At 40.4% G+C, this 25,994-nt stretch overlaps 1 protein-coding gene across 3 annotated transcripts in view; it reads left to right on the top strand.

Moving 5' to 3' along the window:
• The window catches only part of RFX8 (regulatory factor X8), an 861,519-nt gene that overhangs the window by 625,581 nt on the left and 209,944 nt on the right, over nucleotides 1–25,994 (top strand). The window contains exon 14 of one of the 3 annotated variants that reach the window (XM_078658034.1): nucleotides 7,598–7,732. The exons of the other annotated variants lie outside the window; for them this stretch is intronic. Coding sequence (XP_078514160.1) covers nucleotides 7,598–7,719 — 122 coding nt within the window. The 3' untranslated portion in view covers nucleotides 7,720–7,732. Of the gene's footprint in view, nucleotides 1–7,597; nucleotides 7,733–25,994 lie in introns of those variants that run through there. 3 annotated transcript variants of the gene reach the window in all.

Below are 25,994 nucleotides of genomic sequence, written 5' to 3'. Positions count from 1 at the left end.
TATGGAAATTAACCACCCCAACATATTTTCAAAAATACAAACTAACCAATAAAAACAATGCAATACAAAATGAACCAATAACAACCTAATTACTAACTCTAAAATACCATATAAATAATTAAACACTAAACACAAACGACCACAAAAATAGAAAACGACAGAAGAAAACACTGTGGATGCCTTCAACTACACCTACAAGAAATTCTACATTCTACCTACAATTCAGTGAATTCAAAGTAAGTAACTAAACTAAACTAAATAAAAGTAACAGCTACAACCTTTAAAAATTTTTAAAATAATCTAAATACTAATGCATATCTACTTTTATTTTCTATTCCCTCTACAGAATAGTCTACAAACAAATAACAAATAACAGAACTCACCAAAGAAATATACAAATAACAAAGTAAGTATCTGCAAACAATGTTAAAAACACATGTAATAACTGTCAGCTCAAACTTATAGCAAAAACTTGAACTACCACCTTAAATATATATCAGAACAAGTGATACAAATAAATATACTTTTCCCCCAGATCAAAAAAAATACAGAAGACCAAGAACACAAGTGAACAGAAAAATACATCACAATCAAATACAGATTAATCAACAATGTAGGTATATACTGTAAAAATGTTTTTTAATTAACTTAATATATTTTTAGCAACATATATTAAAAGTATACAATATATTTCTTAAAGATTAAAAAACAGCAAAATGACAGAAGGAGCAGAATTTGTAACGCGCCAGAAAGGAAAACTATTACTGTGCTATATGGGTTACACTTATACCCAAGAGAAACAATTTGGGAGGAAAGTAAATTGAAAATGTTGTAAATATTATTCCAACAAATGTTACGGGAGGGCAACAACTAGAGAAGCAACAGTACTTTATACTAGGGAACACAACTGCCCACCAAACGTAACTGAAATTGAAGTTAGAAGAGCATTAGAAAATATAAAAGAAGCTAGTACAGGTTCCCAAAAACCAACTAGTGTCATTCTAAAAGAACAGATACCCCAAATACCTAAAACAGCCACCAATGCCAAATATAGTCTCCCTAAAAAGAACAATATCACGTACCAAAAGAACAACTACCACTACCACTCCACCTCCTAGAACATATAGCGAAATCATTTTAAATCCTGACCAAATTATAACTTTAAACAAAAGACCATTTGTCATTTATGATAATGAAAACAATGACAAAAGACTAATAATTTTTGGCACAGCTATAAACCTCATAAAACTTCAACAAAGCCAATATTGGATGATGGATGGGACTTTTATCATCTGTCTCAAACCTTTTTACCAATTATACACAGTACATGGTCTTTATCAAAACTGCAGTACTCCTCTTCTGTATGCACTACTACCAAACAAAAATAATTCCACATATATGGAATTATTGCAAACAATTAAACAAAAAACTAATGACTATTCCCCAGATAAAATAATACTAGATTTTAAATAAGCAATGCTTTTAACTATCTTAAAAATACATCCCCACACCTGTGCCCAAGGCTGTTATTATCATTTTAGCCAATGTCTATGAAGACATTTACAAAAGACAACACTAAGCATAGAATTTGCAACAAATTTATCATTTGCATATCAAATAAAAAAAATAACAGCACTAGCTTACGTCCCAGAAACAGCTGTGGCAGAACACTACAACCTTTTAATTGACAGCAACTTTTACAAACAAAATGAAGCTAAACTAAGTCCTCTATTAGACTATTTCGAGGACACATGGGTGGGTAGACTCCATAGATCTGGCCACAGAAGAAATGCTAAATTCTTAATACCCTGGTGGAACATTTACAAAGGTACACTAAATGGAGAATCAAAAACAAATAACGCTGTCGAAGGCTGGCACAATGCCTTCCTTCAATCCACAGGCAGAAATAAACCTAGTTTAGAAAACTTTATTAAATGCCTACAAAAGGAACAAAGCTATCAAGCGTTCCAAATGGAACAATCCATTACAGAACTAACTCCCAAAACATCTAAGCAAACCAAACAAATGCATAAATACCTAGAACAACAAGTAAAATTGTATCCTAGCACTAAAGGAATTGAATACCTCAACATAATAGCCAAAACACTACTTTAAATTACTATCACCAACAAAGCAGTAAAACAAAATAGCAACAACATGTAAATAACAATAATTTTTTTATCTCAAAAATAATTAATGTGTGCAATATATATATTATGTTATAAAAGATATATACACACATTAATAATATTTGAAATAAAATATGATCTACCAATAATAATACAAATACTACCCACCCACCCACAATAAATAAAGAAAAATACTTACCAATGGTATCCCAAAGGCTGTAAACTCCTTTTCCACCAAAACAATCCATGTATAATAAAATGTAGCCCAAAAAAAATGAAAAAATACAACTGTCCAAAAACAGAATAATCCATCCAACGAAAGTCCTTCGAAAAACCATAAAAAACCCGAACAAAGATAAAATATAGAAAAACCGCTCCAGGAAAACCGAAAAATTTAAAGAAGTGTTAAAAATATATTAGTTAATAAAACTAACGAACACTTCTTTAAAAAAAAAAAATGATTCCTTCCGAGATGACGAACTCCTAAAATAAAAACACTGAAAACATACATTCCCACCCACATAAACAAGCAAATATCCACAAACTAACACTAATACTAACATTAAATTTCACCTCACTTAACTTTATACATAGAAACACTAAGGGGTCCATTAGGATGGCGATAAGGGCGGAGGTCCCGTTGGGGGTATTAGGATGTGCCCGCCACAGTGTCGGGCACATCCTACATGTTTTGCATTGTGGCGGGCGGTGCTCTCTGCACCGCCCGCCACAATGCAAAACATAAGTTGACGCATTTACATATGCAAAGCGGCAGGCACCGCGCGGTGCCTGCCGCTTTGCATATGTAAATGTGGGGGAGTACCATAGGTACCCCCCATGTGCCCCCCCCGACAGTGGCGGCAACCTGGGGGCCCTGCAGGGGGCCCCCGCAGCAATCTCCGCCTGCCTTTCCGTGGAGGCATTGCCGCCGCGGAATGGCCCCTACATTGTGCCATCGTAATATGGCTGGCGGTGCCCATTGGACACCGCCACCATATTAATCTATTACCGCCGCGGTCGCAAGGCGACCGCGGCGGTAAAGCGGTGGACGGTTTTTCCGTCCGCCGCTGTCCCCTCCGCCATCCTAATCTGGCGGAGGGGAAAACGAGAGTGGTTGTCGGGCGGATTGCCTCCGCCAGGGTGGCGGTGGCCACCGCCACCCTGGCGGAGGCAATCCGCCCGACTTCCTAATGGACCCCCAAGTCTACAAACAAGCCTAGACAATGCTAAAAATACGTACATCTACTACACATAAAAACAACACATAAAAAACGCCTAATACAACTAACTCACTTATAACTACAGTAAACATCACCAAACTACTCTCAAAATTCATACACAACACTTAAAACATATAAAACAAACCTTACCTTAAGCGACGTGAAGTGCCTCCCAACCGGGAGCTTCTCTGCATCCAAATTACACAAAACGACCTAAAGCGGTTACAAAATAAATGACCCAAAATAAATCAAAAAGGTTAACATTACTAACATAATAAATAATTTTTTTAAATAATGCTTTACACATAAAAAAATCAATAGTATGCTACTGTATTAAATATTATTTGTTAATAAAATGTACAATTTCAATTTAAATTAAAAACTGTACAATAACAATTACATTTTTTCCAAATATATGCATTAATATATTTGTATTGAATACAATTATAATACTAATGTTTTCTGTTTCATTTTTCTCATGTTAATAAATAAAAAGTTCTCTTTAAAAAAATTGTATGAACTTTATTTATTTACATGAATAATGTAAAAATCCCACTCTAACATAGATACATTTGATATAGATGCTGTACAATAATTAAAAATAATTTGCTATTCCCACCCCAGTTTACATTAAATTAAATAAAGTGCTATAGACTAATGAAAAATGTTTTACTATTCCCACTCCAATCTACATTAATTTGGGGTAGGTGGTGGACACTCATTAAATTTAATTTACTATTCCCACTCCAGTCTACATTAATTAGGGGTAGGTGCTGGACACTAATTACATTTTATTTACTATTCCCACTCCAATCTACATAAATTTAAGGTAGGTGCTGAATACTCATGAAATTTAATTTACTATTCCAAATCCAGTCTACATTAATTTGGGTAGGTGCTGGACACTCATTAAATTAAATTTACTATTCCCACTCCAGTCTACATTAAGTAGGGGTAGGTGCTGAACACTAATTAAATTTAAATTACTATTCCCACTCCAGTCTACATTAATTAGGGGTAGGTGTTGGACACTAATTAAATTGTATTTACTAATCCCACACCAGTCTACATTAATTAGGGGTAGGTGCTGGACACTAAATACATTTAATTTACTATTCCCACTCCAGTCTACATTAATTAGGGGTAGGTGCTGGACACTAATTCAATTTAATTTACTATTCCCACTCCAGTCTACATTAATTAGGGGTAGGTGCTGGACACTAATTCAATTTAATTTACTATTCCCACTCCAGTCTACATTAATTAGGGGTAGGTGCTAGACACTAATTACAACTAATTTAATATTCCCACTCCAGTCTACATTAATTAGGGGTAGGTGCTGGACACTAATTAAATTTAATTTACTATTTCCACTCAAATCTACATTAATTAGGGGTAGGTGCTGGACACTAATTAAATTTAATTTACTATTCCCACTCCAGTCTACATTAATTAGGGGTAGGTGCTGGACACTAATTAAATTTAATTTAGTATTCCCACTCCAGTCTACATTAATTAGGGGTAGGTGCTGGACACTAATTAAATATAATTTACTATTCTCACTCCAGTCTACATTAATTAGGGGTAGGTGCTAGACACTAATTACAACTAATTTAATATTCCCACTCCAGTCTACATTAATTAGGGGTAGGTGCTGGACACTAATTAAATTTAATTTACTATTCCCACTCCAGTCTACATTAATTAGGGGTAGGTGCTGGACACTAATTCAATTTAATTTACTATTCCCACTCCAGTCTACATTAATTAGGGGTAGGTGCTAGACACTAATTACAACTAATTTAATATTCTCACTCCAGTCTACATTAATTAGGGGTAGGTGCTGGACTCTAATTAAATTTAATTTACTATTTCCACTCAAATCTACATTAATTAGGGGTAGGTGCTGAACACTAATTAAATTTAATTTACTATTCCCACTCCAGTCTACATTAATTAGGGGTAGGTGCTGGACACTAATTAAATTTAATTTAGTATTCCCACTCCAGTCCACATTAATTAGGGGTAGGTGCTGGACACTAATTAAATATAATTTACTATTCCCACTCCAGTCTACATTAATTAGGGGTAGGTGCTGGACACTAATTAAATTGAATTTACTATTCCCACTCCAGTCTACATACATTTAAGGTAGGTGCTGAACAGTAATTAAATTTAATGTACTATTCTAAGTCTAGTCTAAATTAATTTTGAGTAGTTGCTGGACACTAATTACAAATTATTTGCTATTCCTAATCCAATAATTAAACAACATTTATTTAAACTTTCAAAATAAAAATAATTGTTTTTAAATTTATAAATAACTATTTACAAATGTATTAACAATTTGTAAACAATAACCTTTCAATTTTCAATAATAATAAAAAAATGTGACAATATTCCAAAATATTGATAAAAAATTCTCAGAATGTACATTTTTTAATTTTTGGTTAAATTACAATTGTTTTTAAACTTGCCAAATGTTTCACATTTTAAAACACTCCCACCCTTATCCCCTATAAACAGAACATAACACTCCTAAAAATTTTCTTTACATTTCGTAATATTCAAATATTTCATAAAATATTCTCATAATTTTTTTTTTTAATTTCAAATCTTTTTTAAAAATTTGATAAAAATCTTAAAATGTAAAAAGAATTCCCAACCTTATCCTCTATAAACCCAACATACCACTCCTAAAATATTTTCTAATATTTCTAAATATTCCACTATTTCTCAAAATATTCTCATAATAATGTATTTTTAAAAAAAAATGTTTTAATTTTTTTTTTTAAAAACATGTTTTTAAAATTTTAAAATACTCCCCACCCTTATCCCCTATAAACCCAACATCCCACACCTAAAATATTTTAAAATAATGAACATTTTTAGAAATAATTATCAAAATTTTTTATTTTTTTTATTTTTATATACTTAACCCAAAAAAGGAACATTTTTAATACACTCCCCACCCTTATCCCCTATAAACCCAAAATCCCGCTCCTAAAATATTTTCAAATATTAGTAAATATTCGAAATTATTGTCAAATTTTTCTCAATTTTTTTATTTTTTATTTTTTTTTAGAAATTTAACAAAAAAAACACTACTTTTTTAATACACTCCCCACCCTTATCCCCTATAAACCCAACATCCCACTCCTAAAATATTTTTAAATATTAGTAAATATTCTAAATTGTTGTCAAATTTTTCCCGTTTTTTTATTTTTATTTTTTTTACAAATTTAAAAAAAAATCAACATTTTTAATGCACTCCCCACCCTTATCCCCTATAAACCCAACATCCCGCTCCTAAACTTATATATCATTTACAAAAAAACAAAACAAATGACATAGTATAAACACAATATAAAATAAATATGACAATATTTAAAAAAATAAAATCAACAAAATCTTACTATAAACTACATTTTATCGATATTTTTGGACAACGATATTTTTATATTCGATATTTTTAGCTTCGATATTTCACTACACATACAAAAATCGATATTTTTAATGTCGATATTAAAATATTCAATATATTTTACTATCGATATTAAAACTTCGATATTTTGTCACATCGATATTTAAAATTCGATATTCTGTCTACTTACCCGTTGGCCCATGTATATGGCAAATCTGCAATTCCATTTATTTCTAAAATTGTTTCATCTTCCAGGGTGCCAGCTGTTTCAATTAATGTGTCTATGATTTTGTATGCATTTCCTTGTGAGAGATCTTTCATGCAGGCACATACGTGTTCTCTTCACAAGTTGGCGAATTTACACATTCAATACATGTTGAATGTGTGAAGTATTGTGAGTCCCAAGATGTAAACTATTCGTTACATTTTTGATCACCAAATGTACTTACATGGCTCTGAATGTGGTGTCACCTTGGGGAGTGAGGTGTGTTAGTTTGCCCTGAGGGCCACCACAACTGTTTATTTGTTGGTGAACTGGAAGTGGCATCACTTCATTGTATAGATCTGCTCTCATGTAAACAAACAGAATCTTCTAAGTGTAACTCTCATTCAAGTTGGGGCCTGGTGTGTTCTTTGTATTCTTGTGTCCATGTAGCATTGTGTCAATGACACCTGGTCAGTACTAGTCTCAAATATGTGCAGAGCTATCTGGCTGTTACTCATGATGCATGCCATGATTCGCAATGTGACCAACTGATTTTGTGCTCATGTGTCAGATATGTACAGGTGACTGATGCATTTTTGTTTCTTTTCCTTGCCCACAGCATCATCAACAGAGACAGAAGGAGGAGACATGAGCACGGACCAAGAGGAGGGACCCAGCCACAGTCAAAAAATGGTTATCTGGGAGCTACCCTTTCTGTCAGGAAAAGGATTGGGTCAATAGTATCAAAAATCAGAGTTCCTTCTCCTGAGTTCACTATGAATCAGATCTATGATCGGTCATGGGGTATTGACTAACGGCGCTAGGGTTTGTAGTGTTACATTAGTTACCAAATTTACACTTTAATGCAAATGATGCCCACAAGTATCAACAATGACATGAAACATTAATGTTTTGTATAAAAATATTGATCAATCATTTGTTAAGAGACAGAATAAAAACAAATTAAAATAAATTGGCAACATATACAAGATTATCAATTTTATCATAAGGTTTTCAAACACAAAAAAACATTCATCATATTAAAAAGGTTACTATCAGATCGTTGTGCTGTCATTTATACAATAATTTTGATTAAAAACAGATTTATCTTAGGAACGAAAAAGTGTCGACGCAGCGTTTCGGTGCCTCTTTGTTTTGCACCTTCTTCAAGGACTCGTTCACGATTCAATTAATATACTCTGAAAACATACAGTGATACATAACGTTAGGCCCATATTTTCGTACATTTGCACATAGATATTAATCACATTTCTACATTTATACTCATATTTGGTAACTACGAACATCTGCACAACACCCTACAGTTCTTTAACATACATTTTGTTCATAGAATGCCGGAGATGGAATCTCTCACTCATTCTATTGGGGGGTCTAATTACTGTTATCTAGACTCCTCATGTTCTACTCCCTGCAGGTTCTAAATGTAGGGGTAGGGATATAAACAGGCTGGGTTCTTTTATTTATTAGCTCTACATCAAACTGAAACGGTTTGACTTACCCAGGTGCATTTATCCTGGTGGTATTTCTCATCATTCTAATTTAGTACGTTTCTTCGTGTACTAGCTGTATTTCTTTATCTCTTTTCTCTAAAATAAATCATGTCGTATGTCATCTTTGAGAACTCTGCTTATGTTCCCTGCATTTAGATTTTGCTTATCAATTATGTGCTCATATTACAATTTTTACCTTGTAAAGGTGCCTTTAGTTGGGCGTCACCTGTTTTGAGAGATTGGGGACACGCTTCAATCCTGTTGAGAGTAAATTACAACACTAATTTTCTAGAGTATTTACTGGGATAATTCACAGATTTCCAGCTCAAGAGGCCTGTTGCTGGCTTTCAGGAAGTTCTGTCATACTGATTTTAACATGACGTGTCTTACCGGTCCGCTTTACTCCTGGTCTTTTGAGAGTAATGGAGGACGCCTCTGGGAGCTACCTTCTGGTAATTTCATCAACCATTTACTCTGTAAAATAATTTGTTGTACTTATTGCTCTGATCGCGTTTCCTATGTCACTTACTTTATACTTTGTGTGAATAAATCATTACCTGTATGGTTAGACTGAAAGATGCGGAGGTTTATTTCCTTCTCCTTATATCTTCATCTATGTGGGGCTTTTTTAGCACATTAGCGGTCCACTCTATATGAGGGAATTAGAAAGTACTGGCATTTAGTCTATTACTGACTCTATATACTTTGCTTTCAATCTTACTATATTTTTTGTAAGCTTCCTTTCCTTAGTGCAATCCTTAGGGGATGCCTAAGGCCAACCCCGGCGTTTAGAGTCAGAGGGGACTTCTTCAATCACTCACCTTTAAAAGATAGCTGAACTGCACGGCGTCCTCCACCTTCCTGGGCTTGTTTGGAATGAATGAGTGCTATTCTTGACTCCCATTTTATACTCCAGCTAATTGGTCGATTATTTTCACCTGTGGCTCTTTGTTACACCCTTTGTGTTAGGTGGATGATTTTTGATTGGACACACTGGTCGCCATCTTGTAGTGTACCTCTTATGGTCATTATACTGGCTAATGTCCCTCATAATTCGAGGTCTCTGTGTTCTGAATGTTTTAAAATGTGTCTTTTATCCCCTTCGTATGAGTCTCGTTTGCTTTCATTATTTGACTTTAAAAACGGAGCATCTTAAATATCTTTTTAGAATGATCGGTATTGAATTGGCAATTCGATGCCTTTCACGTAATTATAGGATTTCTGGTAGGGGCGGCCCCCTCTACACTCGGGGAGCCGTTTTGTCTATCTGTCGGTTTGCCTGTCCGAGCTGGGTCTTATTATTTGATGGTTTCGGCTTGATCCGTGGCCGCCATCTTGTAGTGTCTATCTTGTTACCCATATCCTATCTATTATTTACTTTGCCTCGCAAACTTAGTGTTCCGGGTGATTTTGAACTCGATCTTTACAGTATCGTTTCTGTGTCCCAATATTTTACTTTTTAATGCTCACGGAAACACGAACATTGGAGAAAATATTATTAGAGCTTTTTTCCGTTATTTTAAAAGACAATTCGTAATTCGTTGCGCCTCTGTGACCTAAGTCCTACTCGCGTCCCCTGCTAAAGGGTGTATGTATATATTTTTACCCTAACGTTATACCAAGCTCGGACGCATTTTTTGCCCGCCATTTTGGAGTGGGAACGCGTTATCGCTCTGTTGCCCATTTTCCATGTTGTACACTCTCAATCAGGTTATTTGCTCTCTATGTGGTGGCCTATTGTTTACATGGTGGCCATCTTGGACCTGGGAAGGGTCAATTATTCCACTAGTTCGTATAGGGGTAGCACTGGATAACTTGTGATTTATTTTATCCAGCATTTAAGATCCTTAGTTAAAGTCCAATTGATTGTGTACTCACGTTTCATAATTCTTGAGCAAGATAATAAAGCTACTTTCTCCCCTTAAAGCTGTGTTGGGAATTATCTGGTTACTTACATTTTTTTATCTAAATTTGCTTCCTCCATATAGGTGTATTTAGATTTCCTGGGGGTATATATGGATGTGCCTTCGAGCCTTACTTTATCTATTCTTTCATTGATTAATATGGGGGTGTCTGGATCATCTATACATTTATCATGCACTTTTTGCATTGCCCTTCTCTTTGAATGAGTTATGGCTATTCCAACTCTTTACAGGATTCTTTCCCATTCTTCTCTATTGTTTAATCCAGTTTTATAGCTGTTGAATTTAGACATATAAAACTGTTCCCTCAATTTGCGTTTCCTGGTTATGTCTCCCCCTCTTTTATTTGTGGTTATTGCTTCTAAAACACACCACCTCAGGTCCTCCACTTTGTGGTTCTGTTCTAACCAGTGCGTTACCAGTGGTGCGGCTGTTTTCTTTGTGCGGATTGCAGATTTATGTTCATTGATCCTTAGTCTAATTTCTCGTTGTGTCTCCCCAACATAAATTTTCGCACATGGACATTGTATCATGTATATGACGTTTTGCGTCTTGCAGTTAAACAGAGATCTATAGGTATGGGTTATTTTACCACATTTCATGCTCTTTCCTGATATTATTAGGGGGCAATTTGTACAATTTTCACAGGCTACATTACCAGTAGGTTTCGAGCCGTCTATGGTCCTAATCATATTCCTATTGTTTCTGTTAGGATATGTATGTACCAGACAGTTTCTCACTGTTCTATTTCTCCTAAAGGCGAATATTGGTTTTGGCATCGGCGCTTCTCCTGCCTCATTCATTAATTTCCAATTGCTGTTGATGCAGTTTTTTATTTTGTTCGATATACAGGAGAAATTGGATACAAAAACAATTGGTTTTGTTGTTCTGTCTTGATTCATTTTTGGTTCAAAAAGGCTCTCCCTGTTATAGTATTTAGCCCGCTTGTAGGCTTTTTTCACCATTGATCTAGGGTATCCTCTCTCTAAAAATTTATTAAACATGATACCCGCATGCTTGTCATACTCTGTTTTCGTGGTGCAGTTGCGCCTTATTCTCAAAAATTGACCAAAGGGTATGTTATTTTTTTGGGTCGCAGGGTGATGGCTATTAAAATGGAGCATGGTGTTGCGATCAGATGGCTTGGTATATAACTCCACTGCAAGCGTGCCTTCCACATTCTTTATCGTTATATCCAGGAAATTGCACATTACATTACTATATGCGGAGGTGAACTTTAAGTTTTCATCCCCTAAGTTGAGCCACATGATAAACTCATTTAGATTTTCTTCACTGCCTTCCCAAATGAAGAATATATCGTCTATAAATCTAGACCAATGGGATATATTTTCATAAAAGGGTGCTGACGTGTTAAAAATGTGTTTTTGCTCAAAGTCTGCTACATATAAGCATGCCAGACTCGGGGCACAGGTAGCCCCCATGCTGGTGCCCTTTGTCTGTTTATACAGGGTTTCTTTACATAGGAAGATGTTATTTTTCAAAATCAATTCTAGGCACTCTATTATGAATATTGAGTGCTCCGACAGATCTTCCCCCTCTGTAGCTAACATTTTTTTGATTACCTTGATGGTGTCATTTTGAGGAATGTTAGTATACAATGCTTCTATGTCAAGCGTGACCAACCATTGTATACATGAGTTGAATTCAATGCCCTCCACTTTCTTTATCATCTCTGTGGTGTCTTTTATGTATGCTGGTTGTTCAGTCACCATTGGTTGAATGAACTTGTCCACATACTTGCTTAAGGGCTCTGTTAGTGAGTTAAGATTTGAAACTATTGGCCGCATTGGTGGGTCATTAATGTCCTTATGGACTTTCGGTAGTCCATATATTGCTGGGATTGTGGGTGTCTCGTTATGGAGGAAGTTGAATTCCTCTTGATTGATAATCCCGTCTTCCTTCGCTAATAAAAGTAAGTTTTTAGTACGTTTCCCCAAATCTTGCCATTCCTGTATGTTAGATTTCACATAGTGGTTTGGATTATCAAGGAGAACATTCATCCTTCTATCATAATCTGATGACTCCAGTACCACTATACTCCCGCCTTTGTCTCCTGGCTTGATAATAATTGTACTATCCTCTTCCAGACTTCTAAGGGCTTCTTTTTCTTTCACTGAGATGTTATATTGGGTCCATATTTTTTGTTCAAATATCTCCTCTATGCTTCGACTCTTTCAAATGTTTCCACATTTTTGTGGACCATAGAGCTGGACGGTGTCCACACGGACTTGGGGCGTAGACCGGATTTATTATCCGATGGCATTCTATCTTTACCTTCAAAGTATTTATTGAGTCTGATTTTACGGACAAAGTTTTGCAAGTCCCTCTCAAGTGTAAATTTATCTGGTGGTCCTGCTATCGCAAAACCCAATCCCTTTTCTAAAATTTTTGTTTCCTCCCTATTTAGGTGTCTCTTGGATAGGTTTATAATTGGTGCTCTGGTATCTGTATTTAGTCCCAGGTTTTCTGGCTCCTGGTCCTCATATAGGGACGTTGTTGGCCCTGATTCATCTGGTGGTATCCTCTCCCTCTCCCCCGTCCCCGGGGATTCGGGTTTGGATTTTGACTGTGATTTCCCTTTCGTCTGTCTAAAAAATTTAAGCTCTCTCTATTTTGCTTTTGTGGACCTTCTTTGTCTATTTCTGTGTGGTTTGTCGATATGGGCTCATTCTCTGATTCGCTACTGGTGTATGACGTGTCCGAGAATGTTACCCCTTTTCTAAAATTCTGGCGTTTATTCGTTTGCCAATTGTTCTTGTTTGACCACTCTTCTCTAGGTCTTTCAAAGTAATCTTTCTGTAGGTAAGGATAGACTAATTCGGGTTTGTATTGGTTGAGGTCTTTCCTAAATTTATTACTTTTTTTATTAATTAGATAGTCTTTATAGCTATCAAGGTCTTTTTGAATTTCCTCTAATTTTAATTTTGCGTCTTCTACTGAGGTATTATCTTTAAGTTTCTTCTCCATCTCATCAAGCTCTGCTTTTTCTATAATCAGCGTGGCTTGTGCTGTCTCTATAATCAGTAAGAGCCAGTCCCTACTGCACCTGTTTGCAATGAATGTCCAGGTCTCTACGAACTTTTCATTCTTTACAAATAGGCTAGGCTCATTTCTCACCTGTAAGCCCTTAGGAATCATTCCTTTCTTACAATATTGAATGAGGAAGTCCGAATGTAATTCGGTCCTGATTATCTTTTTTTTGTAGTTCCATAGTTCTTTCCATTGCTCTGTGTCCGTGTTAGTTGATGATATTGTACTGGTGTTTTTATCAGAGCAGTTCACTAGCTTGTTAAACTGATCTTCAGAAAAACTGAAGACTTTGAACGTGTCCATTTTTACTTAGGAACACCTGCGTATGTTAATTACGCCTCACACTATGGTGAGAGAGAGAACAAAACTCCCCAGTTAAAAGACTGTGCATATAGACAAAAAATGGTTATCTGGGAGCTACCCTTTCTGTCAGGAAAAGGATTGGGTCAATAGTATCAAAAATCAGAGTTCCTTCTCCTGAGTTCACTATGAATCAGATCTATGATCCAGCCACAGTGCCACCATGGCTGAGGAGTCGGAGGGAGCCAGTGGCACGGAGGGTGAGGGGAGTCAGCCGTCCGTACCTTTTGAAGGCGACAATTCATACCATGCAGACAGATCGTCTTCTGACTCCCAGGAGGAGGGGAAATACGCGGCGACACCAACTTCCATCTCTGTGTCTGTCCCCGCCTCCTCCAGACCCATCTCCACCCTCCCAGTTGCTAGTGTCCCTTCTGTCCGTGCTGCCCTCCCATGTCTCCTTCGGCCCCGACACCGCAGCCCCTGCCCCTGTCTCCCCTGCTGCCCTCCGTGCGGAGTCTGTGGACATACTCCAGCAGATTCAGGTTGGTCAGACATCAATGCTGACTGTCCTCCATGGCCACACTACAATCATGACACAGTTGTTGTCATTCATGGAGGGCATGTCAGCTATGATGTCTGACCAACGTTGGATTCTATCGTCCATGGAGCCCTCACTGACGGCAGCAGTATCCCTCCTGCAGTGGTCCGTCGTCCCCCCTCCTTCGGACCCATCCACACTCCCCTCTCCCATACCTGTCTAAGGCACACACAGACGAACAAGATCACGCACACCAACAGACACAAGCAGAACACCACCACCAAAGTCTAAGCGCAGATCTACAGGCACACAATCTCAGAGGGATGCAGGCACACCCACAGGGGCTGAGTTTGTTGCCACCTTTGGCGCTGCACGTGCCACTGAGGAGGAATCCTCCTCCCCTGTACCCACAACACCTACCCTTCCCTCTACTGTCCCTGCGGTGCCTGGACGTGACCAAGATGATGCCCCCCACACGTCACCAACCCTTTAGCTCCTACATGTGCAGGCAAGCTTGAGGTCGACGAGCTCCCCAACGTCCCCCATGCAGACTTTACTGTGGACTGGCCATTGGCCTTGTTTGAGCCTGGACTCATTTTCTAAATCATTTTACTTTGGAGCTGAATAAATCATTTTATTTTTCTTTCTAAACTATTGCATTTCAGGTACTTGCTTTCAGTGCTGTGGGCCTAGGAGTTGGTGTCATGGTAATGTTTTGGGGTTCTGGAAGATGTCTACTTTATGAGGGTGATGATGTGGACCATGGTATCTATGTGCCATCACAATGTTGCAGCTATTGATCTTTGGTTGTGTGTGCTCAGTTTGGCTAGAGACATTGTCCCAAGGAGTGTTCCTTCATCAGTGACACATGAGCTCTTCACTGCAGACAGTTGCACAATTGTTGTTCTGACATGTCTGCAGATTTCCTATTTCGTTGACCGTTCCCTTCAGCAATGGACATGCCTGCTCACAGATGAGTACCGCTCATTAGTCTGTGCCATCCATGCTACTCACGGTACTTGTGTTTTGAGTATGTAGAAATGCCTTCATGGACACATTCACCCTTTTCCCCACTATGCAGATGTGCAATCAAAACCTACCCCTATGTTGGGTTTTGTGATGCAGGGTATTTGCACACATGACTCACAATTTTGTGCATTGTATCTAAGGGGTTTCAAACCTATTCCTTCCATGAGAGAGTACATGTTGGTGGTCTGACCACCACCTGGACATTCATCTCAGCCCAGGGATGTACATGAGAGTGTGTGTTCCCTTTCACGCTCTTAGTTTGGTGGGCTGTCACATGACTATACAGTATTGTGTCATGATGTTAGGGTGTGTAGGTTGCCTGCAACCTCCATGGGTGGGTATGGATGTGGGATCTGACATCACATACACACATGTGGTGTGTCACACAGTGTGTGACAGAAATACATCCACCGTGGAGTGGCACACTGCTGTAAGTGATGTGTTGCTATGGCACTATCAGGACACTCGCAGGTTAGGGATGTAAACATACACCCATGTAGTTGTATGATGATGATAATAACCCCCATATATCTGAGCAATGCTGGGAGTCCTCTGCACCCACCCCTCTTATGTCTGGGCACTGCTGGGAGTCATATCCACACACCCCCATACTGTTGGGCACTGCTGGGAGTCCTCTGCACCCACCCCTCTTATGTCTGGGCACTGCTGGGAGTCCTCTGCACCCACCCCTCTTATGTCTGCGCACTCCTGGGAGTCATATCCACCCACCCCTCATATGTCTGGGCACTGCTGGGAGTCTCCTGCACCCACCCCTCTTATGTCTGGGCACTGCTGGGAGTCATATCCAGCCACCCCACTTATGTCTGGGCATTGCTGGGAGTCCTCTGCACCCACCCCTCTTATGTCTGGGCACTGCTGGGAGTCCTCTGCACCCACCCCTCTTATGTCTGGCCACTGCTGGGAGTCATATCCACACACCCCCATACTGTTGGGCACTGCTGGGAGTCCTCTGCACCCACCCCTCTTATGTCTGGCCACTACTGAGAGTCATATCCACACATCCCTCTTATGTCTGGGCACTGCTGGGAGTCATATCCACACACCCCTCTTATGTCTGGGCACTGCTGGGAGTCATATCCACACACCCCTCTTATGTCTAGGCACTGCTGGGAGTCATATCCACCCACCCCCATACTGTTGGGCACTGCTGGGAGTCCTCTGCACCCACCCCTCATATGTCTGGGCACTGCTGGGAGTCCTCTGCACCCACCCCTCATATGTCTGGGCACTGCTGGGAGTCCTCTGCACCCACCCATCATGTCTGGGCACTGCTGGGAGTCATATCCACCCACCCATCTTATGTATGGGCACTGGTGGGAGTCATATCCAGCCACCCCTCTCATGTCTGGGCACTGCTGGGAGTCCTCTGCACCCACCCCTCTTATGTCTGGGCACTGCTGGGAGTCATATCCAGCCACCCCTCTTATGTCTGGGCACTGCTTGGAGTCCTCTGCACCCACCCCTCTTATGCACACTCCTGGGAGTCATATCCACCCACCCCTCATATGTCTGGGCACTGCTGGGAGTCCTCTGCACCCACCCCTCATGTCTGGGCACTGCTGGGAGTCTCCTGCACCCACCCCTCTTATGTCTGGGCACTGCTGGGAGTCATATCCAGCCACCCCTCTTATGTCTGGGCATTGCTGGGAGTCCTCTGCACCCACCCCTCTTATGTCTGGGCACTGCTGGGAGTCCTCTGCACCCACCCCTCTTATGTCTGGCCACTGCTGGGAGTCATATCCACACCCCCCATACTGTTGGGCACTGCTGGGAGTCCTCTGCACCCACCCCTCTTATGTCTGGCCACTACTGAGAGTCATATCCACACATCCCTCTTATGTCTGGGCACTGCTGGGAGTCATATCCACACATCCCTCTTATGTCTGGGCACTGCTGGGAGTCATATCCACACACCCCTCTTATGTCTGGGCACTGCTGGGAGTCATATCCACCCACCCCCATACTGTTGAGCACTGCTGGGAGTCCTCTGCACCCACCCCTCTTATGTCTGGGCACTGCTGGGAGTCCTCTGCACCCACCCCTCATATGTCTGGGCACTGCTGGGAGTCCTCTGCACCCACCCTTCATGTCTGGGCACTACTGGGAGTCATATCCACCCACCCATCTTATGTCTGGGCACTGGTGGGAGTCATATCCAGCCACCCCTCTCATGTCTGGGCACTGCTGGGAGTCCTCTGCACCCACCCCTCTTATGTCTGGGCACTGCTGGGAGTCATATCCAGTCACCCCTCTTATGTCTGGGCACTGCTGCGTCATATCCACACACCCCCATACGGTTGGGCACTGCTGGGAGTCCTCTGCACCCACCCCTCTTATGTCTGGGCACTGCTGGGAGTCTCCTGCACCCACCCCTCTTATGTCTGGGCACTGCTGGGAGTCATATCCAGCCACCCCTCTTATGTCTGGTCACTGCTGGGAGTCATATCGACCCACCCCTCTTTTGTCTGGGCACTGGTGGGAGTCATATCCAGCCACCCCTCTTATGTCTGGGCACTGCTGGGAGTCATATCCAGCCACTCCTCTTATGTCTGGGCACTGCTGGGAGTCATATCCACACACCCCTCTTATGTCTGGGCAATGCTGGGAGTCCTCTGCACCCACCTCTCTTATGTCTGGGCACTGCTGGGAGTCCTCTGCACGCACCCCTCATATGTCTGGGCACTGCTGGGAGTCCTCTGCACCCACCCCTCTAATGTCTGGGCACTGCTGGGAGTCCTCTGCACACACCCCTCGTATGTCTGGGCACTGCTGGGAGTCATATCCAGCCACCCCTCTTATGTCTGGGCACTGCTGGGAGTCAAATACACCCACCTCCATACTGTTGGGCACTGCTGGGAGTCTCCTGCACCCTCCCATCTTATGTCTGGGCACTGCTGGGAGTCATATCCACACACCCCTGTTATGTCTGGGCACTGCTGGGAGTCATATCCACACACCCCTCTTATTTCTGGGCACTGCTGGGAGTCATATCCACACAACTCTCTTATGTCTGGGCACTGCTGGGAGTCATATCCACACACCCCTCTTATGTCTTTGAACTGCTGGGAGTCATATCCACCCACCCCTCATGTGCCACACAAGGTACACCAACATTCATGGCGTGCGTGTGGCTCGTATCTCTATTACAATGGTGCCATACGCGAGCGCGTGTGATGCACCGTACCCCAATATTCATGGCGTGCGTGCGGCTCGTATCTTTATTACAATGGTGCCATAGGCGAGCGCGTGTGATGCACCGTACCCCGACATTCATGGCGTGCGTGCTGCTCGTATCTCTATGACAATGATGGTATATGCGGCAATGTATGACACACCGTACAGGTACACTTCCCTTGTTACGGTACGTAATTCTCACCGTCTGCATAGTCGTCGGTTTCTATGCACCAGGTCGTAGGCGTACAGGACTGGGATGACACGGATGATGGGGTTCATGGCGTGTATGTCGCGTACCGGGTTGCGGTTCGAACCGGACTCTGCTTTACGGCAGATTTTGGGTCCCGTAGAAGGGTCGTACGGAGTGTCGCAGGGACGGATCGTACTTGCTGGGCCGGAAACTGCTGCTTTTTTACGTACGGACATACCGTACTGCATGACCCGGAAGCAACTCGTATGTATTTTCATGTTGTACGGTGTTTTTCCGAATCGTACGTGGATTAGCTTGGTTATGTGATCGTACTTGGACATACGTACGGGGACGTTGTAGGTGTACGAATCGTACGGGAAAAACGCTGCGTACGGTGAATCGTAGGGCATTTTACCGAATCGGCCCCTAAGGCGTTCAGCTGCCTCATCATATACAGATTGACAGCATGGGCCATACACAGGACACACTGAGTACTGAAAAAAGAAACAGTAAAACCGGAACTTATGTACGATACGTGTGGTAAATTAAGAATAGGCAATGAAATGATGAGACCGGACAAGCTTAACTTTCCATATCTTTTTTTATATTAGTAAAATGTTCTTTCCTTACAAATAAACATAACAGTCTAATTACACACAATTGATAGATATACCTTAGTACAGCAGAGACCAAACATGTATGATTATCATTAACATATTACATAAATATTCCTATTATTCAATGCTGTATGAGATTCTCTAGTGCAAGTGGGTCATCTGCCTGTGACCCTAAGTGAGCAGCATACACACAGCAGATGTCAGGTTCCATTCCTTCTGGTATCGCATCCTTAATCTGGAAACAGCACCGGTTAGAGAAATAGTTTCCAGATAGCATCAAACAGCCTCAATTGGTCTTTGACTTTATATTTTACTCACCCTCACTCTACAATCCTAGAAAATTCAGACAACATTTTTGAGGCGATGGGTAGAAAGGGCTGTTTCCAGTGTCTTAAGATACACACTTTTACAGCAGCAAGGGCCTTTGCAAATCAGTGTTGATTGTGTATGTTGGGTACTACACAGTACGTCATGTCATGGAGAGAGCCAGATGCATCAGTGGGACGATCTGCTACCCCTGTGAAGTTAGGGTCTACCATATAGATGTCCTGTTGGGTGTAAGTGCTTGACAGTTGCATAGGACAAGATGTAGATGGCAGCTTTCTGCCCCGCATCTCCAGCAGGAGTCTTGAGGGAGAAGGCCTGTTTGTGTAGGTTCAGGGGGGTCCCGTATCTTTCATGCAAGATCTTATAATAGGCACATTTTAATTTGACCACTCTTAACAGTGTGCCATGTGTGGGTAAGGAAATTGACAGTGCTTCAGCTGTGTATTCCCATTGTGCCATTGTTCTCTTACCCTCTCCATTGTAGGTGTAGATAATAAGCTGGCAATAAATTTCCGATAGAGGCCAGACATGACTCCTTTGTAAACCACCATGTATTTAATTAAATGCGAAAGGGGAACATGTGATTATGATAGGGGAGCCTCCCAGGTGTCCCCAAAGTCAAGGCTTCAATTGAGTGCATCACCATTGTTGCGAGTAGGACAGGCCTATTTCTGAATTAAGTTCTTGGAAGATTTTATAGGTGTCTCCTACAAACAATTTATCCACATGTCTGATTCCCTTAGTTTGTCTCCTACAAACATTTCATCCACATGTCCGATTCCCTTAGTTTGCTGTACTTGCCAGCACATGGTGTGGCCTCCTATGCTTAATCCATTATTGTGACAAAATGGGGCTAAGGTATGGCGCTACAAATGTATTTTGATATGGTTATGTGTGTAGACCACCACGCGAAGAACAACGTGGCAGGGGAAGGGGACGAGGAGCAGAAAGAGAAAAAACAGACGCTGGGGCGGAAGACAGAAACACAAAGACAGACTGTCAAACAAACGAGGAGAAAGTAAACACAGAGATAGACAATACAGTCATTAATCTTAGTAACATGGATTTAAACGAAGAAGAACAAAAACGTTTATCTCTGGGCATCACGTACTGTACACAAACTAACTTTGACTACGTGCAGACACGTAAAGATGTTTTTCAGTTTGTTAGGAAACTCGAACTGCAAAAATATTTTTCCAGTGTGGCAAAAAACACTCCTAACAACACAGAATCAGGTAATCCAACGGAAAACTTATTGGTGCAAGATATGATGCTACTACAAGACATGCATGAATTAGAGCAAGGTGAATCAACAAGGATTTCTCCTGAAGACCTAGCACTGACCATGGGCCTAGACATCTATGGCAGCTCCAGCACTCCAGACAAGTCTAAATCAGTATTTTTGCCAATTATGCCAAGAGATGCCATAGACATTTTTGCGTAAAATGTAATTAGAGACCTTAAAACATTGGCACAACAATCCAGCAAGGAAATTATGACAACTAACCACAATCTGAGAATCAAATACACAAATCTCATCAATAGAATCAAAGAGAAACAAGACATTGTGGTATGCTGGTCCGACAAAGGTGGTAATGTGGTGCTTTGGCCATTGGATATGTATAACAATGAAGTATCCAAACAACTGCAAGTTAAAGAATGGTATTGCAGACTAAGCCCCACCTCCATACAGGGAATCAAAGTAAAAATTCACAATGCACTTTACAAGTGGAGAGGATTGGGTCTAATTTCAAAAAATTAACTGGACTTTCTGAAAACAGATTATCCTACTATACCGCAACTTTACCTTATACCACAAATTCATAAACATGCAAGCAATCACCCCGGAAGCCCAATAATATCATCTATAAGGGACTATTTGAGAACACTTCAAGGTATATTGACTTTTTCCTCCAGGAATACTTCTGGGAACTCCCTTCCTACATCAGGGACACCAGAGATTTCCTGAAGAAGATCTATAACATTAAATGGGAAGACCAATTTGTACTCATGACTTTAGATGTTAGTACATTATACACCAATATCAAAGACACAGATGTCCTGAGAGTTTTAGCACATTACTTGGGAAAAAGACCAATGACCTTGCATCAACATACTAGCATGTTACTCCAAATGGCTGAGTGGTGTCTTGATAACAATATTTTCATCTTTGATCAATTGACATAAAAACAGCCACAAGGTACGGCCATGGGCACCTGCTTCGCCCCCAGCTATGCGAATCTGCATATGGGCTGGTGGGAGGAGCAGGTGCTCATGACTAAACATGCCAAGGAATGCATGAAAATGTTATTATGTATGTCAGATATACTGATGTGATCTGTTTGTTGTGTGGCAGGTGTCTCAGGAATCAGCATACAAATTTGCATTAGAACTGAATGAAAACAGTTTGAATCTATCATTTACCTGTAATTTGGGCCCGCTATCTGTAAATTTTCTTGATTTGGAAAGTTTCGTGCAAGACAAACAGTTACACTCTAGAACTTATAGAAAGCCAACTTCTGGCAATTCGTTTTTACATTCAAGCAGCTTTCACTGACAAAAGCTGAAGGAAGGCATCCCCTACGCGGAATGCCTCAGCATGAAGCGCAACTGTAGCACTGCAGACAGTTTGAGTGATGCCACGAATGATTTATTTACAAGACGTAGATCACGTGGGTATAGTCAGGAAACACACACTAAAGCACAACTTAAAACTTCACGAATCAAAGAAACGAAACAAAGAGCATCACAGTCTGGTACACCTAGGCTCATTACAGGGTATTCTACATATCACACGAATTTGCAAAAACTTCTCTATAAAACTGGCAAATCATCAGGAGTGACTCAGTCATTGGTTCAAAAATAGCAAGTTTTCCACCTATCACATTTAGAAGAGCTAAGGTCAATGCGCAGCGAACTAGTCCGCAATGCACCAAAGGTGAAGAAAGGGTCTGACTAAATGGCGTGAACACCAAACAAGTATTCACACCCCTTAGAAAAGCACTGTATGTAATCTGTGGCAGTTGCACCTGCAAGAAAAGCCACGTAGGCAGTACCATACACCCTGTACATGTAAGAATCTTACAACACCTACGGGCGATCGCCAACGATGGCCCTAGTTATCCTGTCGCTAGACACATTAACTCCTGCCATGGGGGTAATGTGAAGGACCTAACACATTTTGTAATTAACTCCATCCCTAAGAATCCAAGGGGTGGAAACAGACAACTGGCGCTTAGGAGACTTGAATCCAGATATATTCTGAAGATGAACTCTAAGATTCCATATGGGATGAATGCGGATGAAGAGCTGTAGTAATTCTGCTTCCATTCTCTTATTCTCTCTTTCTCTGAGAACCACTCTGGGCTTTGTAAATAGTGCACAATTTTCTTTCTTAGTCACACAATACATTTTTGAATTCCACTGGTAACCAACTGTGGGTCGAGATTACATATTTTTATATTCTTGTACTTGCATATGAGGTACATATAGGTGTTAGTCTTGTTTTCCCACTTGGGCTGTACTCTATGCCTCCTCCCGTCCCATGTCCTATATCTTGGTCTATTTCTCCCTTTGTATGAATTTTTACAATGCGCATGTAAGATAATTGACACCCTCAGGTTATATTGATATAGCCAAATTATTTAGATGTTAGTCATTCCAGGCCACTTGGACTTTATTGTTTGGCTTTATCCTCTGTATATGTGTCTTTATGGTTTAATTTAACCATTTTTGGAACTTTTGCATTATGTGCCCAAAGGACTGGACCGCATCTTACTTATTTGTTGTAATAATTTTTTGGGAGCTTGACAACAAGGCCCAGCATTATTTAATGGTTTTGCAGCAGGGCGCACCCAAGGCTTTATACCTTATCTATTAACGAGCATTTTCTCGGCTCCCGACTAAGTGCCTCTCACCCACAGGGGCGCACACTGTAACACTAAACTGTCACTAAGTCTTTCTTTCTTTCTTTCTTTTCTACCTTTAGAACTTTCTGTCATTATACGTTTTCTTTAATACATGTGTTGAGACTTTATCAACATATGTCTATTTATTGTTAATTTATATGTTTTGACTTTAACTGTTTAAACTTTTATGTTGATTATGACAGCGGTTGCTGTGACAACCGCAAGTGGTGACTATGCACTTAATGATCACTTGCAATGGCGCCCTTTATTGTGAACAAGGTGGCTCGCCGCCGAAACACATCAAGGCTTTCGTTGTGAAAGAATAAACTACAGTGGCATAATTCCACGGCGTCCGCGCCTGTCATTTGGACACAGTGTACAGGATTGGTCATTATATATATATATATATATATATTTTTTTTTGTAAATGTGAATGTGTAAATGTGGGATACTTGTAAAGCGCACTGTTACTCTACCCGAGTGTCCTGGCGCTGTAGACCGCTGGGGAACCCGTCCTGGTTTTCCCTGTGAGATGATCCCTTTCTGTGTATCTCCAGGGTGAAACCAGGCATCCCCGGTGTCTGTGGGGGGCCGTTGTAGAGATGAGGCAAGATTAATGCCCAGAGTTACCGAGTGTGTTCCCTGGTTAGAGTAGGCACTGAGGCGAGAATTATCGAGTCCGTTGACCCTGGTCCAAGACCCTGCCGCATCGGGAATTGAACCCTGGTCCCGGGCCGTTCTCTGCTTACAGGTCTGCCGCCTCTAACCAGTGAGCCACACCTCTCCACATCCATATATATATATTCTCCACAACAACTATCCACTCCAATCAGGTTAATCCAGCTGCACTTGCCCTCGTATCCAAAGAAAGACAGCAGAGCACCAGGTCCAAGTGCTTAGTGATTTTTTATTATTTCATTTTACAGTGTCTCAGCAACAGACCTTATGGAAAAGGCTACGCATTTTGGCTAAAGCCTTCAACCGGGCTATCCCATCTATCACACAAATAGTGTTTTAAAAAGCAACAAGAGACTCATGCGTCCACATCCTGCACTTCCTGTTGGCAATATCTAGAATGTGCATGCTGACGTCATAGGGCTTCAGCCATGTTGGAATTCTAAAGGACAATCTCAGAACAGTCACATTGATACAAAATTCAAATATTGAATCCCTCAACAAGATGAATAGGAGGGAGGGAAAAGGGAGTTTAAAGACAGGTGATCATAAAACACTCAATTAATTTACTGTGGTGCTGGAAAATTAAATCCTGCCATAAATATCCAAAAAAGGCATGTAGGACCACTTGGGCGATCAGGGTTGTGACACATATTATATGGAATATCCGTGTAAAGGTGACACTTCGTAGATCGTACATTTTAATAAAATATTTGTATCTACATACAAATACCACTTAATGGTACTCAACCTCAATCATGCAAGTATCATTATCATAAAAATATAAAGTGCTGATGCTTCTTATCATATTGCAAGAATCCCATAAAGTGCACTGACATCATTCTAATGCATTTCATTAAATGGATGACTCTAAATAGACTACACAGTTCTTGCATCCTCCAGCAACTTGCTTAACTATAAAATGCAAATGCTTCAGTCAACAACCTACTCTTATAAATGACCACCAAAAAGAGGATATAAATAATCTAAAAATGTTCAAGTATTATATTAATCCAGTCATAAATACATACAATAAAAATTTTAATTCAATGTTAATGTAAAAAAGAGTGCAAATGTATCCATCCCTATTTTCAGAGTACAGAGAAGAATCATCAATGACTGCATCTCCTTGCCCCCAATAAATAATAAAGTAATTCCCAGAGCATGATAGTAACTCTACTGATGTGCCTTAAATGCTCTGAGATCCCTATTGAATCTCATCCACTACTGTATAAAGTGCAAGTACTGTCAAACAATCAACATACATCATGGTTAAATGCGGGACAGTCTAAAAAAACATACACCTATGTCCTCATATTTCAAATCAAAGGCAGTAAAAGTCTGAGTGGTCTCATCAGTTGTATATATCATACCCTTGACCAGTACCCCAAGTGAAGAACTCTTGGAACATAATACAGATAAAAACAAATACTCAATAGGATATGAAGATCGGATTCTTGGTTATGGCCCCATGGTTTCTCAGTGCCTAGGAGAATGATCATCCTTGATTTATACTGGCGCAATTCCAATTCCCTGTTGCCTCTACGTGGATGCGCTTTGATATGTTTCAAACCATATTATTGAAAAGAGGTCATGACACCTTCATGCTGTTCCCAAAAATGCTTAGCCATGGGGTAGGTACGATCCTGATGTTTTATAGCCCTGATATGCTGCAAAATCTAGCCAATTGATGCACTGCCCACATATCGCAGTCCACAGCCACATTCCAATGAATTCACAACAAATTCTG

Source organism: Lissotriton helveticus, chromosome 8, assembly GCF_964261635.1.
Source record: "Lissotriton helveticus chromosome 8, aLisHel1.1, whole genome shotgun sequence".
NCBI lineage: Eukaryota > Metazoa > Chordata > Amphibia > Caudata > Salamandridae > Lissotriton > Lissotriton helveticus.
This window is presented reverse-complemented; position numbering and strand designations above follow the sequence as displayed.